This window comes from Metopolophium dirhodum, chromosome 1 (assembly GCF_019925205.1).
Source record: "Metopolophium dirhodum isolate CAU chromosome 1, ASM1992520v1, whole genome shotgun sequence".
NCBI lineage: Eukaryota > Metazoa > Arthropoda > Insecta > Hemiptera > Aphididae > Metopolophium > Metopolophium dirhodum.
This window is the reverse complement of record NC_083560.1, coordinates 49728031-49741528: the sequence shown is the minus strand read 5'-3', so window position 1 is coordinate 49741528 and position 13498 is coordinate 49728031. Positions and strand designations below refer to the sequence as shown.

Here is a 13498-nt window from a genome sequence, read left to right as displayed (position 1 = left end):
ATAAACCTTCTCTGTAAAATTTCTCTTTCGTTTAAAAAAAAAAAAATCAAGAAGATCTGATAAGTAGTTTCAGAGTTTAGTCTGTAGAGAGATTTTCATTTAACATTTATATAGTTAGATTTAATATATTATACATAATTAAAAAATACTAGCTTGTACTCACAGTTTTGGACAAAACAACAACCGTAGTAAAGAAATCCATCCTTATAATATTATGCGCCCACTAATCACGATATCACTTAATATACTGTATTCTATACGTTAAACTGTTTAAACTTTAAGTCTTCAGAAATGGCTATAGTCTGTCTTATTACCACCTCGAGATATTTGTGATATACGAGATGAAACCAAACTCTTTATACAGTTATGATGATGTACTTTAAATAACTCAACACTAAAAACTTCTGGGAAAATGTCATTGGATGGTTCGCTCAACTTTGGCTTTCACCAAAGCTAATTTTCAAGATGTCAATAATGTACTCGTACGTTGCTTTGAACACGTATTTGTTTATTGCCTGCTATTTAACAGCCAGTGGCCTACAGCTATAAACAATGTTTACATATTACTGTATTGACGTACCCCCGTGTATTGTGTTAATCAAATATTATTATGACGTCGTCGAGTGTAGGACGGTGTTCAATGATTTACAGTTGTTTTAATATAGCAAATATTATTTGATAAGATCAAAAATTGCATTAGAATTTCCATTCGCCATATTAAAATACCCAACGGAGGGTAAGATATTAAAACATGTCGCATATATTTTATCGAAACAGATATTAATGTTATATGGCTGGTGCCGTTATGTCGAAGGAAGTTGGGACTAAATATTCTAATATGCACTTATTATAACATACGATCGGGAACAGACGAACCGTATTCAGCTGTGGAAACATAGTTCAGTTATTATTAGTAATATTGCTTTTTTATAACAAAATTAGTCTATAATTTATTTTTTCCATGGTTTTTAATAATTATCAGGTATACTGTTGTTATGCCTTAATCAATATTTTAAAAACATATAAAATTATAGTTGTTTTTTTCGTTATAAATTATCTACAAGGTTTAATGACTTAAATTTTCATTTATTTAGCATAAATATGAATACTGATACAAGTTTGGATGAACATAAAGACCCCCAAAATAATAATAATGCTTTAGTGAAACTAATAAAGAAATGTACTACATTTTTATCAGCTGGTGATGAAATTCAACTGAGACAAAAAATTATTGATTTGAATGGATTGTATGCAATGTGGAATAGTGATACTGATGAAGGTGAACTATTTTAATTACTGGTATAATTTACTTGTCCTACCTATTAGTATTGGTTAACTTCTAAATCCTTGAAGTAAAATAGTTTAGGAATCCCTATGCTAGAATCGTTATTTTACGTTTAAATAACTAGTATATTCAACATTTGAACTCCAGACATTTCAAAAATTGATTTAAACTTGTATTCAATTGTCAAGTCTTAAGTATTTAAATAGTATTTATGAACTTTTAACTTCCTACAACATAGGTAGGTACAAAATAGTTTGCAAAATTCTTGATTTTGTTCAATTTTATTAGTTTTACACTTCAAATGCATCTAAAAAATAATTCTATAATATACCCCATCTGTTTACTATCTATAAATAGATAAAAATAAACCCACATTTTTTTAAAAAATATGTGATATCTCGAAAATTGTAGCTTAAAAATTATTTTGTGAGAATTTCAAGACACTATGGTTATTTCTTTATTAATCACAACAATATAGAAAAACAAATTGTATATTGTCAAAACTGGCGTTGTATAAATATTCCAATTTTTTTTGCTGTTATTTGTTTTTTTTCTGCAATATTTAAAAAAGTTCAGGGCTTTCCATATTTTGATTCTCTAAAGTAACAACTAAATACAATTTGCTTGATTTGGTTGATTTTGTTTATAAGTCATTTGATTACAATTATCAATTAGTAATCAAAAATGAACTATATTTTATTAAATGATTTAATTATGCTATGGATATGATATAAGTTATATGGTATTCGTATTTATTTACAACTAATCAATGAAAAAAATGTGGGTCAAATACTGTTAAGGACATCGAAAAAGTTTAAAAACGCACAGACATTTTCATAAGTTGAAAAAAATCTAACAACACGTTTTAACATATAATGAAAAAGTCTTGTTTAACAATAAATATATATGATTTGAATTCTGATCCACAATATACAGCTCTGGCAATTTCAAAGTTACCTTTTCCGAGTACCTAGGTAATCAATCCTTATTATGCAAACAAATTTGAATACCGATTAGGTTTTCCAGAAACATTCGAATTCTTCATGGAGTGTAAACAGCAACCTTTTTGTAAATAAAATACTAAACAAATGTTTCAAAAGATGTGCATATACCTAGTTGTATAAATATAAATATACATCTTCAAGCTGCATTCAACATCGTAGGAGAGAAATTTATATTCTCAAACTTTGATTGATTGTGTCTCCTTCTCGAAAGTCCCATGCGACGTCAGTACTGAGCGAACACGAGCAACCTTTTCGTTTTAGAACGATATAAATAATATATTTTGAGAAAAATTATAACTTTGGATAATGTCTGAATATATACCAACGCATATACGGATATTCGTATCGTATAATCGTGTTATTTATTTTTAAAAAACATTTTAATATATTATATATATTTTTTTTATGACCACTTAATGTTCGAAAAATGTCGTATAAACACCATTATACGGTAAACCGATATGGTGATATCTGTTCGGAATCGTTTTCGAATGCGACGGTGATTGCTTTCAAAACAATAATAATGTTCAACACTAGCTGTCTCTGTGGAATAAGTAGTACCCCACTCAGAGATCTCTCGGGATGAATGAAGGCTCGGCGACCTGGATGGCGGTCATTTAAAACTTATCCAGTCATAAGTAGACCAAATATTCACAATAGATGATTGCGGACAATGGGTCATTCTTATTCGAAGTGTGGACAGGTCTAAACGACATACGATGAAAAAACGACAACTCCCTTATTCAAGGGTCTCATTCAAAATCAGACCACTGATGGTGTCCCCTGTGACATGGCCAAGTAGGATTTTTCTTTAAGGAAAATAAATCGAAATACATAATACATTCTCGACTATGCTTGGCTAAAACTACTCAAACTTGTTGTTGCTCACATTGACTTTTATGATTAATTTCCGTCGCCCACATAGGTCGTGTATATTGCATAAGTATATAGGTACTAGTCTATATTAGACGCATTATTTATCATCTATTGTTCCGTTTACAGCGATCCTCCAGTTTGCGAAAATCATCGACACCCGCCCCTACACTTATCATTCCTATTGATATATGATAATATTAGAGATAAATGTCAATAATAGTTATAAATCTAAATTAATGATGCGTATCGATTGTGTACTGTACGATATTGGGTATACACGATAGACGCAATATAATAGTGTACCCCAAAAGTGATTTGTCTAGTTGTTAACCTCTGTGGTCAGCGATCGGTTGTACGTACACTTATTTTTCACCTTGTAATAGTAATTATTGTGCTGTGTATATACGTATTAGTCACCGAACAATTTCCAACTACTTCGCGTCCCACAAATAAGGATCAATTCAAACGGACGTAAATCGGCTTAAAGCGAATGATTTACGTTGTGTTGTTAATGAAATTCAAACAATTATTGTAATCAAGTTATCGACACGGAAACTTATAACTAAATAATAATAATAATATTTATGAATCCATATATATATAATATAATCATACATTATAATCACATCAAAAAACATTTCTAGCTTAAAATACCTACTATCTAAATTCAAAAAACAAATGTAGGTTTTTTAATAATTATCAATATAGTTTTATTTTGGTACTTAAATATTATTAATTCATCTAAAAGTTATAAGATCTATTTTTAATCTCGAAAGTTGAATTTAGTTTGGTACTATCATAGTTTTGTCTGGTACAGGAACCTAAAAATACTTTTCGGACCTATCTAGAAGGTCGCTGTATATCCCGATCCTAGTACGTTCTAGGTTGGAAAATGATGTATAATATGCTTTGGCCGACACTTATCTGATTATGAATCATTCATAGTCAAGGATTCGTAATTTTAAGTAATGAACTAAATACTAATAACTTATAAATTATAATACCTATAATAGTACAATAATATTTTATCCAAATAAGGTAAAATTTTACTTATCAATTTATTAGGTTAGGGTTTTTCTAGTTAGACAAATCAATAATCATAGTTCATTAATAAATCAATTCACAACAAACATTTTTTAATAATTATTATTAAGGACGTGGATTCCTTGAACTATTGCGCAGATGGTTGTCGTCGTTATACACATAGAATGCAGAACTTTTTGTGTTGTAAGAGGTAGCAAATGTGTCTAGTGATCCAAAGTTTTTTTTTAAACAGGGTTATAACCTTTTAACGCTTAGCCACCCAAAACAAAATCGAAAAAATAAATAAATAATACGAATTACCATTCAAGTGCTTGGAAACAAATCTTTAAAGTTTAATCGGGCAGGAGCGTTTGAGTACGCATTTAACTGTTTTATACATTCATAAATATATTTATAGAAGTCGATAAGTCAAGTAGGCAATTAAGAGTCTACTGTAAAAAAGTAAGACGAATGGTTTTGCATATAAATGAATTACTTTGGTTATCACGTTTATGAAAGGTTATGCTTACTTAGGTTTATTGGTTGTATGATATCGGTTATATACCTACATACAACACTATTAAATTATAACACTGCAGGACGACTATTATTATTAATTTCCTTTCATAAAAAACTTATTTAAATCTTTAAAAAAATTATTATATTTTTGAGGGTTATGGTCAATTGTGGGGGGGAATGATAAAATGTTATGTCAAAATCTCTGTTAAAATAAAAATAGCCATATTTTTTGCATCGCCGAGACGACGACGTTTGCAGTGTAACAATATTTGCCTGAACGGCGTTACGTCGTATTATTGTCAAAGGTATGAGCAATTAACCAGTTAAAAATGTTCCTTAATAACCTAACTATTAGGTAGTAGATATAAAAGAAAACAAATTAACATAATTTTAACAGAGGCGAGTTAATATTTTTCACCATAATGTCAACTTAAAATGTTCAGAGTTAGACAAACGTCGTATTGTATTTGTCACTTATACGGGGTAATTTTTTAAGGATGTTCACCATATTTTTATACTTAAACTATTTATAGGCATATTCAAATTCTTTATTTGGAATTTTTAAATACACTTGATGACCATATTTTCGAATCCTTGAGATTCGTGTACCACTTAAGGATGATCATGTAACAATAAAAACTCCTGCTATCAAATAAGGTTTTTTTTAAATTATTAAACAGATGTATATTTTTTTAAAATTGTAAAGTATACATCTAAATCAAAATTTGAGTAAGTGGTTTTTTAGTTTAATAACTTTGTGTACCTACTATGAATAACATGTCTATTATAGTAATAGATTAAGTAGATATTGGAGCTTAGACGATTTGAAAAAGTTAATAATTACTAACCTCTCAATATAAACGATTGGTAACACTTATACAAGTAGGTATAATAAATATAGGCACTATCTACATCTAATTTGATTTAAGTTATATTATTGTAAAATCTTTTTAAGGGTTATTATCCTGTGTATAGACATTTTAATAACTCAGATAAACTACTCATTAAAATTTTGATGTAGATACATCATTATTTTCAAGAAATTCATCCACTAAGTAATTTGTATCGACACAGGACACTTCTTAAGTGGAACAAAAAATATTTTAAATTTGAAAACATGATCCTTAGGTACTTAAACATTCTTGAAATCAGACTTTGAACAAACGCAACGTTTAAGCGCTAAAACGGGGTTGAGCATGCTCAACAAAAATCACGCCGTATAATATTATCCTAACCTAACTTTGACTTGACTCGACTATTAAGTAGGTATACCGGCATAACCGGGGTTGGTAAAATGTATTTTTGTTGCCGGTGACTTGCCCTTTTGACGGTCGTCGGATATAATATACAGTGTTGGGAAAAGATAACCAAAAAATCATCTGGATAAGATAACAGATAATTCATTCAAAATTTATCTAGATAAGATAAAATATAACATCATTTTTTTTTATCTAGATAAAGATAAAAATACACATACATTTATCTAGATAAAAAAATAGATAATTTTTTAAAAAATATATTATAAATAATGTAATTTATTAGTAATTACTAATTAGATAATATTATTTATTAATTAATAAATCCTTAATGTCATTTCTCAACTAAAATAATATACAATTTAAATTTTTAATACAACTTGAATACAAATAAAATAACAAAATAAAACTGACAATATTTCAGTAAACATTTCTTTTTTTAACTATAATAATATTGGAGTTTGGAATCACTACTCGGTTCTCATAAATAATTGGCTATTTCAGTAATTAAAAATATTCTTATTATTATATTATTTATCTAGATAAATTACCACAGATAACCATTACATTTATCTAGACGATTTAATTATTTTTTATCTAGATAAAACTATCTAGATGATTCCCAACACTGGATAATATATAATCATAATATTTTATCAATTATTTTCGTCAGATTATCCGGCCGGAGTGTACGCGGCCGTCGCGGAAATGTTCGCGTCCAACGTTTTCCGGCCGCTGCCGCCTTCGTCGTACATGGCGGCCGACGACGACGAGTGCGGCGTGGACGGCGGCGGCGGCCTCGGTGGCGCCGCGGAGGACCACTCGGCCGCGGACGCCGCGGCACTCGAGTTCCAGCAGACGGCCATGGCGTACCAGACGTTCCGGTCGTTCGTGGACAGGCTGGCGTTCGACGGCGACATGGCCGGGCCGCACATGGGACGGCGGTTCGCGGGCGGCCTGGCGCACCGGCTCAACGCGGCCGACATGAACGAGCGGCTGACGGCCCGCGACACGATGATCCGCGTGCGGGAGACGTGCCCGCAGGCCCAGGCGGGCGTGCTGGACGCGGCCGTCGACGAGCTGGCCGACTTCGCGTACGGTTACGCGCCGCGGCACAACGGCGTCCACGAGCTGCTCGACTTTGTCGCCGACACGGTCGTCTACACGGACGTCTCGCGGCCGGCCGTCGAAAAGGTGACCTAACCGCCGACCGTTTTCCCGCGTCCGCCACGGGTTTTTCACTGTATTTTCATTTTCGACCGAGCGGCTGCGGGTTCACGCGTCTTTTTTTTTTTTTTAATTATCGTCATAAAAATGACTCGTAAATGTAAAAAAGGTGACTCGTTTATAAAAATGTGTTATACAATTTTTAATAAACATACACAGTTAAGGGACTGGAACCTTTTGAATTTATCGGTATCGGTTCCGGTACCAGTTCTCCAAAAATAAAATAACAGTTCCGGTTCGGTTCGGGTTTTTTGATAAAAAAAAAAAAAATAAATTTATCGGTTCTAAACAATTTCGGAAACGGTTCCAGATAATTTAGAAACCGAAAAGTATAATAATTTTAAATACCTATCCAGAATGTGGGTTTAATTAATATTAGAATTTTAAGTATCTACAGTTTTTGGGGGTACAAGAAAAAAACCGAAATTGTTTTGCATACAAATTCCAACTTTTTTCTTAATTTTTTTTATTGGTTTGCCGACGCTTTTAAAAACTTATAGGAATAATTTTTTTCGATCTCCCAAAGATTGTACTAGTTGGTACTAGTCGTAGCGTCATTTTCCTATGACAAAAGATTCTGAAGAAGGAAAACAAAACACTTTTATACTGCTCCAAAAGGTTATGACAGTCATCACAGTTATCCAGAATTTACATAATATGTTTATTGTTTATGACCGAAAATTTCCAAAATATTTACTTAAAATAATTTAATTTTTGATATTAAAATAGAATAGAAATAAAATTGGTTGCCCAGCGTAATACAATTCACATCTGTGTGTAATCGAATGTTGGTCGTGTTTCTGAGCATTTAAAACTAGATGTAATAATAGAAAGACAATGTTTTACACAATTTTATACTTAAATCTAAGGAATTTGTTTTTGATATTTTGTTTTATTCACAGAAATAGAAAATAAAATAATAAAATACTCTAAAACGTTAAAAAAATGACATAACATACTTCATCCATATCCAGAAAAAATTCAAACAATTCGTTAGAATAGTATGCACTTGAAACACATTTGTAGCACAGAAAACGTCGTGTCGGGCAATCAAAATAAAAGATGCAAATCCATTGAAATCCGAGCTCTAGTTATAACCTTTATGTTTGAAAATAGGTCAATTCACTCAAATATTAAAGTTAACAACATAAAATAAGTTCTGCTGAAAGCAAATTTGCCATGTTTACGTTTGTAAAACGAAGACAATACTCTGGCATTAGGTTTGGTGACACACCTCTTAATCGTTAGTTATTGTTTATTCACCCGTTCATCCATTTTCCCGCGAATGCTTATTTATTTATTTGTTTTACTCCATGGTTGGTTTATAAAATATGTTGACGACCGACAGGTTGAATATACAACTGTATGGGCTTAAATAATTGTATGTTGATACTGCCAAAATAGAAAAATAATTGAATGTGGCATACATTTAGACAATTACCTAAAAATTTAAATGTAGGTAATTATTCATATAGGTATAATTAGATATATAATATAATCTAATGTAATAAAAAATACTGCAGATATAATCTTATTATTTCCCTTTAGATACCCCACACAAGATAAACTTTGACATGAAAAATAGTAAACTTTATTATTTCATAATAATAATATCGTTGGTATAATTTACTTATATATGTACTTTCATTCAGCTTGTTGATATTTTATTTATTAACTGTATTTATAAAAATAGACACCGTCTAATCACAGTCAGTGTCATGGTGTAGGGTAGGAACTAGAGTGACTGATCACCATTGCCGAGACGCGGTAATACTACAACTTACTATTTTATGGTGCTATTAACATTGATTTTTATAATGTAGTATAAGAACTATCAACTATACTATAAAATGAATGTAGTTGATGAATAAAAATCATCGCATTATATTTTGTACTATTTTAGCAGTAAACTTAGACGTTTGAGTAAAAAAATTAATTATTTCCTGCCTATTCGATAATCTAAATAATATTTGAATATTTTGAACACCGACTTATTCAATAATGATTGTAATTTTGTAAATATTGAATAATCACAATTAGTTTAAAATACCTATGCCTATTAATTTTTTTAAAAAAATACACGTTTGATATTGTATCTCCGTCTATTTCGCATAATATATTAATATGTAAAAAAAAAAGCAGCTGATAGTTTAATATAACAATAATAATAATAATTAGAAGACATTGTTCAAGTGCTGACTGAAATCCATACTCTAGGGACGGATCAAATGAACAATGTAATGTCATGAAATCAATAGTTGAAATGATTTAATAGGGCAGTAGGTAGTTGTTTTACGGGAAAAATACAACTTACATTATATTTAAAGTTTTTTGAAGGCAATGGCATATACAGGGCGGGGTAAAACATACAGTGCAGTTTCTTCTAAGGTTGGCTACATCCGTTGTGGTAGTGGTACCAACCTGGGAGGTGTCTCATTGTGTCAGGCCACTCGCCCCATTTTCAGTTGTTATCATGGTTTGGACCGGAGAGCACCTAGGCTTCGCCGTCCGCTCGTTTTTCGAAAATGGGATGTACTACTGAACCAAATAAAACAAACCGCATTTTTTTAATACCCCTTCAAAGCTGCACTGTTTGTTTTGCCCCGCCCTGTATTATAAACGTTTTCATAAATTAACGAATGATGCAAGATGATAAAGTTAATACTGTTAAAAAATATTAAAACATGTACAATTTGTTCTAATTTAAATATTACATCTTGTATTCAAAAACCAATGTCGTTTTATCCAAAATTGTATTGTTTTTCGAATTGATAATAATAGTTTTGAAGCTTTACAATTGCTTTAAAAACATGTTTTAGTGATTTTTCTATATTATATATGCGTAATAACACCTTTAAAATTCACTGAATTGGTGTTTATAAATTTATTCAAAAATATTCCTTAAAATTTAATTATAATTGCCTATATTACATCCCCTAAAAACAGAAGTATTATGTAATACGCAGAGTATATTCATACAGACGTACAATAGACTTGACTCGTTGCGTGACTTATTGTTGTGGTTTCAAAATTCAATGCAATACTGAATTCCAAGATATCCAAAATAAGATCAATCATTTCGTTTAAGGTATATGCAGCTTCTAATATGTAATTGAAATCTGGCGAAATCATAGAAAACTCGTGATAATATTACTTATATGTTACTAAGCAATTTATTGGCCAATCAAACCTTATGTATTGTATAGAACATTGTAATGAATGTGATATAATGAAATGTTATGATGTGTTGTTTATTGTGAAACTTACTTCTCGGTAGTGTAATAATAAATACACTTTATTGTTTTCTGTTGCGGCATTATAGCTGTCTAGAGTTCTGTTACGTTTACTCAAACACCAATATTTGTATTCATTCAAGACCAAGTTAATCGAATGTATAAGAGCTTTAGATAGTCAACATGATGGGTTGATTCCTAAAGTGTTGGTATTCATCATGGACATCTGGAAAAGTCATAATGTGAAAACCATTGTTTTGCTGCGCACAATGGTCGAGTTGTACGAATGGTGCAACAAGGAAAATTGGATTAAATTGCAGTTGCCGGTTGTTTGCCACATATCTAAATTTTTCAGTGACTACGATTTTCAGCTGGCCGAGGAATCTATGAATTTCTGGATTAGAATCATGCACGAAAACATTAAATACTGGCAAGGCAGGAAAGACGATGTCAGAGTCGTCGTAAACGCTTTGAAAAAGGTACGATCAATTAATGTTGATACATTGTACAAACTTCTATTTTTCAAACAAGAACCCCTCCCCCCTTCTTTATTATTGCGAATTATTTAGTGGATGATTTTCTTGAAAATGTGAATGTATCTATATCAAAATTCTAATAAGTACTTAGTTTTTGAGTTAATAAAATGTTTATTCTTGGCTAATAATCCTTGAAAATGGTTTTACAACAATTGAACTTAAATAATATAAGATGTAGTATTTATAATACACGGATCATTTTTACCAATTGATAATATTGAAATTGTATTGATTTATATTGATAGATCAATAGTAATTACTATCTTTTTTAAATTGTCTTAGCCCCCATATCTACTCAACCCATTGTCATATACTCATATATATATATATAATATATAATCCGTATAGTACACAAAGTTATAGAACTCAAAAACTAATCGCTTGAATTCGATATAGAATTTAGATACATCAAAACTCTCAAAAAAAATTATCTGATGAATAATTAAAATTTTAAAAGGGGGTTCCTATTTCAAAAACATAAGTTGGATAATTATTAACTTCTTAAAAGGTACAAAAAATCTTAAGTATTCAAAAATATGGTCTTCAGATGTATTTGAAAATTCAAGAAATCATATTTTTAATATATACATAATTTAAGTATAGAATTATAGTGAGTATGCATAAAAAGCACACTGTATTAACTGCTTGTAATTATTTGGTAATATTTCGTTATACGTAGGTAATTTATGTGTTTTTCAATCATCAAACTTGTGTTTTTGAAAACCGATTTCAGAAACATAATATCAATCATATTAATATAGGTTAGGTACATGATTGACAGTTTTAAAATAGATATTATGTCGATTCAAATTTTTTATATACTTATTTATACGCAGAGTCAATTTTTTCACGGGGATCAACTATAATTAAATATCTAATTTAAATTGAGCTCTTTATGCAAAATAAAAAACATAAAAAAATGTATTAAGTGATTTTTATATTATTTGAATTTAATCACTTACCTACCAATTTCGTTTCAATAGAATAATTAAAAATGTCGGGTAAATTCGTACAACGATTAATCGTTTAAATACGAATAAATAGGCACCAAGGCTCACTGTATACTCACATTATTATTTATTCACATTATTAACATTTAATGTATAATTAATTCTACTGATAGTACTGAAACATTATAAATCCGTTTATAGGTAAAACGAACTCACTGGAACTCAGATTGTGTGAGCATGGCAAAAAACTTGTTAAAAATAATGGTAATGAAAAATGTGATAAAAGACAGCTGCGTGGAAGATCCGGAGGACATGTTCCAGGAAGGGAAGTCTAAAGTGATAAACTATTATGACTACATATCCCAGAAAATATTGAAACCACTAGTAAATCATTCCAAATCAACTGTGTAGCGTTACTCAAAGGTCCATACATGGACATAATATGATGGCTAATCAGAACATTAGATTGTGCTAACAAGAATGTATAGAACGTGATAAAAAATAAAATTTAAATCCGAACTTTGGAAAAGTTCTTTTAATTAAAACGAAAATAGTTTTATACGCATATTTTAAGTACCGTGCAAACATTGTGATGTGTGTTTTTATTTATTCGATTTAATCTTCTTATACCAAAATCCGTATAAATGATATCGTGTAAGGGTTAAACGTCAGTTTAAAAACTTTTTAATTGCCAATTTTAAGGGTTTGAATAATATTAAAATTGTTTTCTTCATAGAGCAGTCACATATTTTGTTTAATTTTGGTTTTAGAACAAAAATAAATTATACAGGGTGATTTATTCGTAAATCTTGATATATACGTTATTTTGTGGATAATTTGCGTAATTTTGGGGAATGATTTTCAATTTTTGCATTTGATAAAAGTATTACATAATGATAGGTACTCATGATTACACTCATGAAGTCCGGCATATAATAATTATTTGCAATGTGTTTAACTATATTATTATGATGTACTTATAAAATATAAAATATTATACTGTTTTATTGACATAAATCTTCATTTAAATGTTTATTAATTTTAAACGTCTAGTATTATTATTGTTAGGTACATTATTATAATATAGTAACCAGTTACCTGTTACATGGTATACAGATGTATTTTATGTTTTAGGTACGAACTTTCTTACATACCTACTGTATATTATGATTAAAAAACATTTTAGGTATTTACCTACAACAATTAAACTTAATTATTGGTTGTATTTTATATAGAACCACGTTATTGATTACGTATCTACTAGGCATAAAAATCAGAGAGTTTGTGATGATCCAAATGTGTGTTTTTATGTATTTGTTTTTTACACGGTAAATTATTGAATATTTGTCTGTACCTAGGTACTTATACCATGCATCAAAATTCAATATTTAGTTGATAACAAAACTACAAGCAAAGTGTTGAAGGGTAAGAAGATAGGGGAATAATTGTATCATCACCCTGTCCCTGTGCATTTTTGCATAGCACTACTTTTCACAAAAAAAAAACTTTAAACATTTATAGCTACCTACCATATTATTCATTCAACATTATATATTTATGACTGTAATATAGTAAAGAGGGGTAACTAA

At 30.1% G+C, this 13498-nt stretch overlaps 1 protein-coding gene across 1 annotated transcript; it reads left to right on the top strand.

The window, feature by feature from the left end:
* Positions 1 to 1101: 1101 nt before the first annotated feature.
* On the top strand, positions 1102 to 12320 carry LOC132934364 (serine/threonine-protein phosphatase 2A 56 kDa regulatory subunit gamma isoform-like). Its single transcript, XM_061000669.1, has 4 exons — positions 1102 to 1279; positions 6637 to 7157; positions 10513 to 10902; positions 12111 to 12320. Exons 1-4 carry the CDS (start codon positions 1102 to 1104, stop codon positions 12318 to 12320), a joined length of 1299 nt encoding a protein of 432 aa, XP_060856652.1.
* The last annotated feature ends 1178 nt before the right edge of the window (positions 12321 to 13498 follow it).

What these genes read in the sequence shown, in the direction of transcription:
- LOC132934364 (XM_061000669.1), top strand. Translation starts at nt 1,102, where the DNA reads ATGAATACTGATACAAGTTTGGATGAACATAAAGACCCCCAAAATAAT. An exon ending in GAATAGTGATACTGATGAAG is followed by an intron (nt 1,280 to 6,636) that starts GTGAACTATTTT and finishes TATTTTCGTCAG; the next exon opens with ATTATCCGGCCGGAGTGTAC. An exon ending in TCGTAAACGCTTTGAAAAAG is followed by an intron (nt 10,903 to 12,110) that starts GTACGATCAATT and finishes ATCCGTTTATAG; the next exon opens with GTAAAACGAACTCACTGGAA.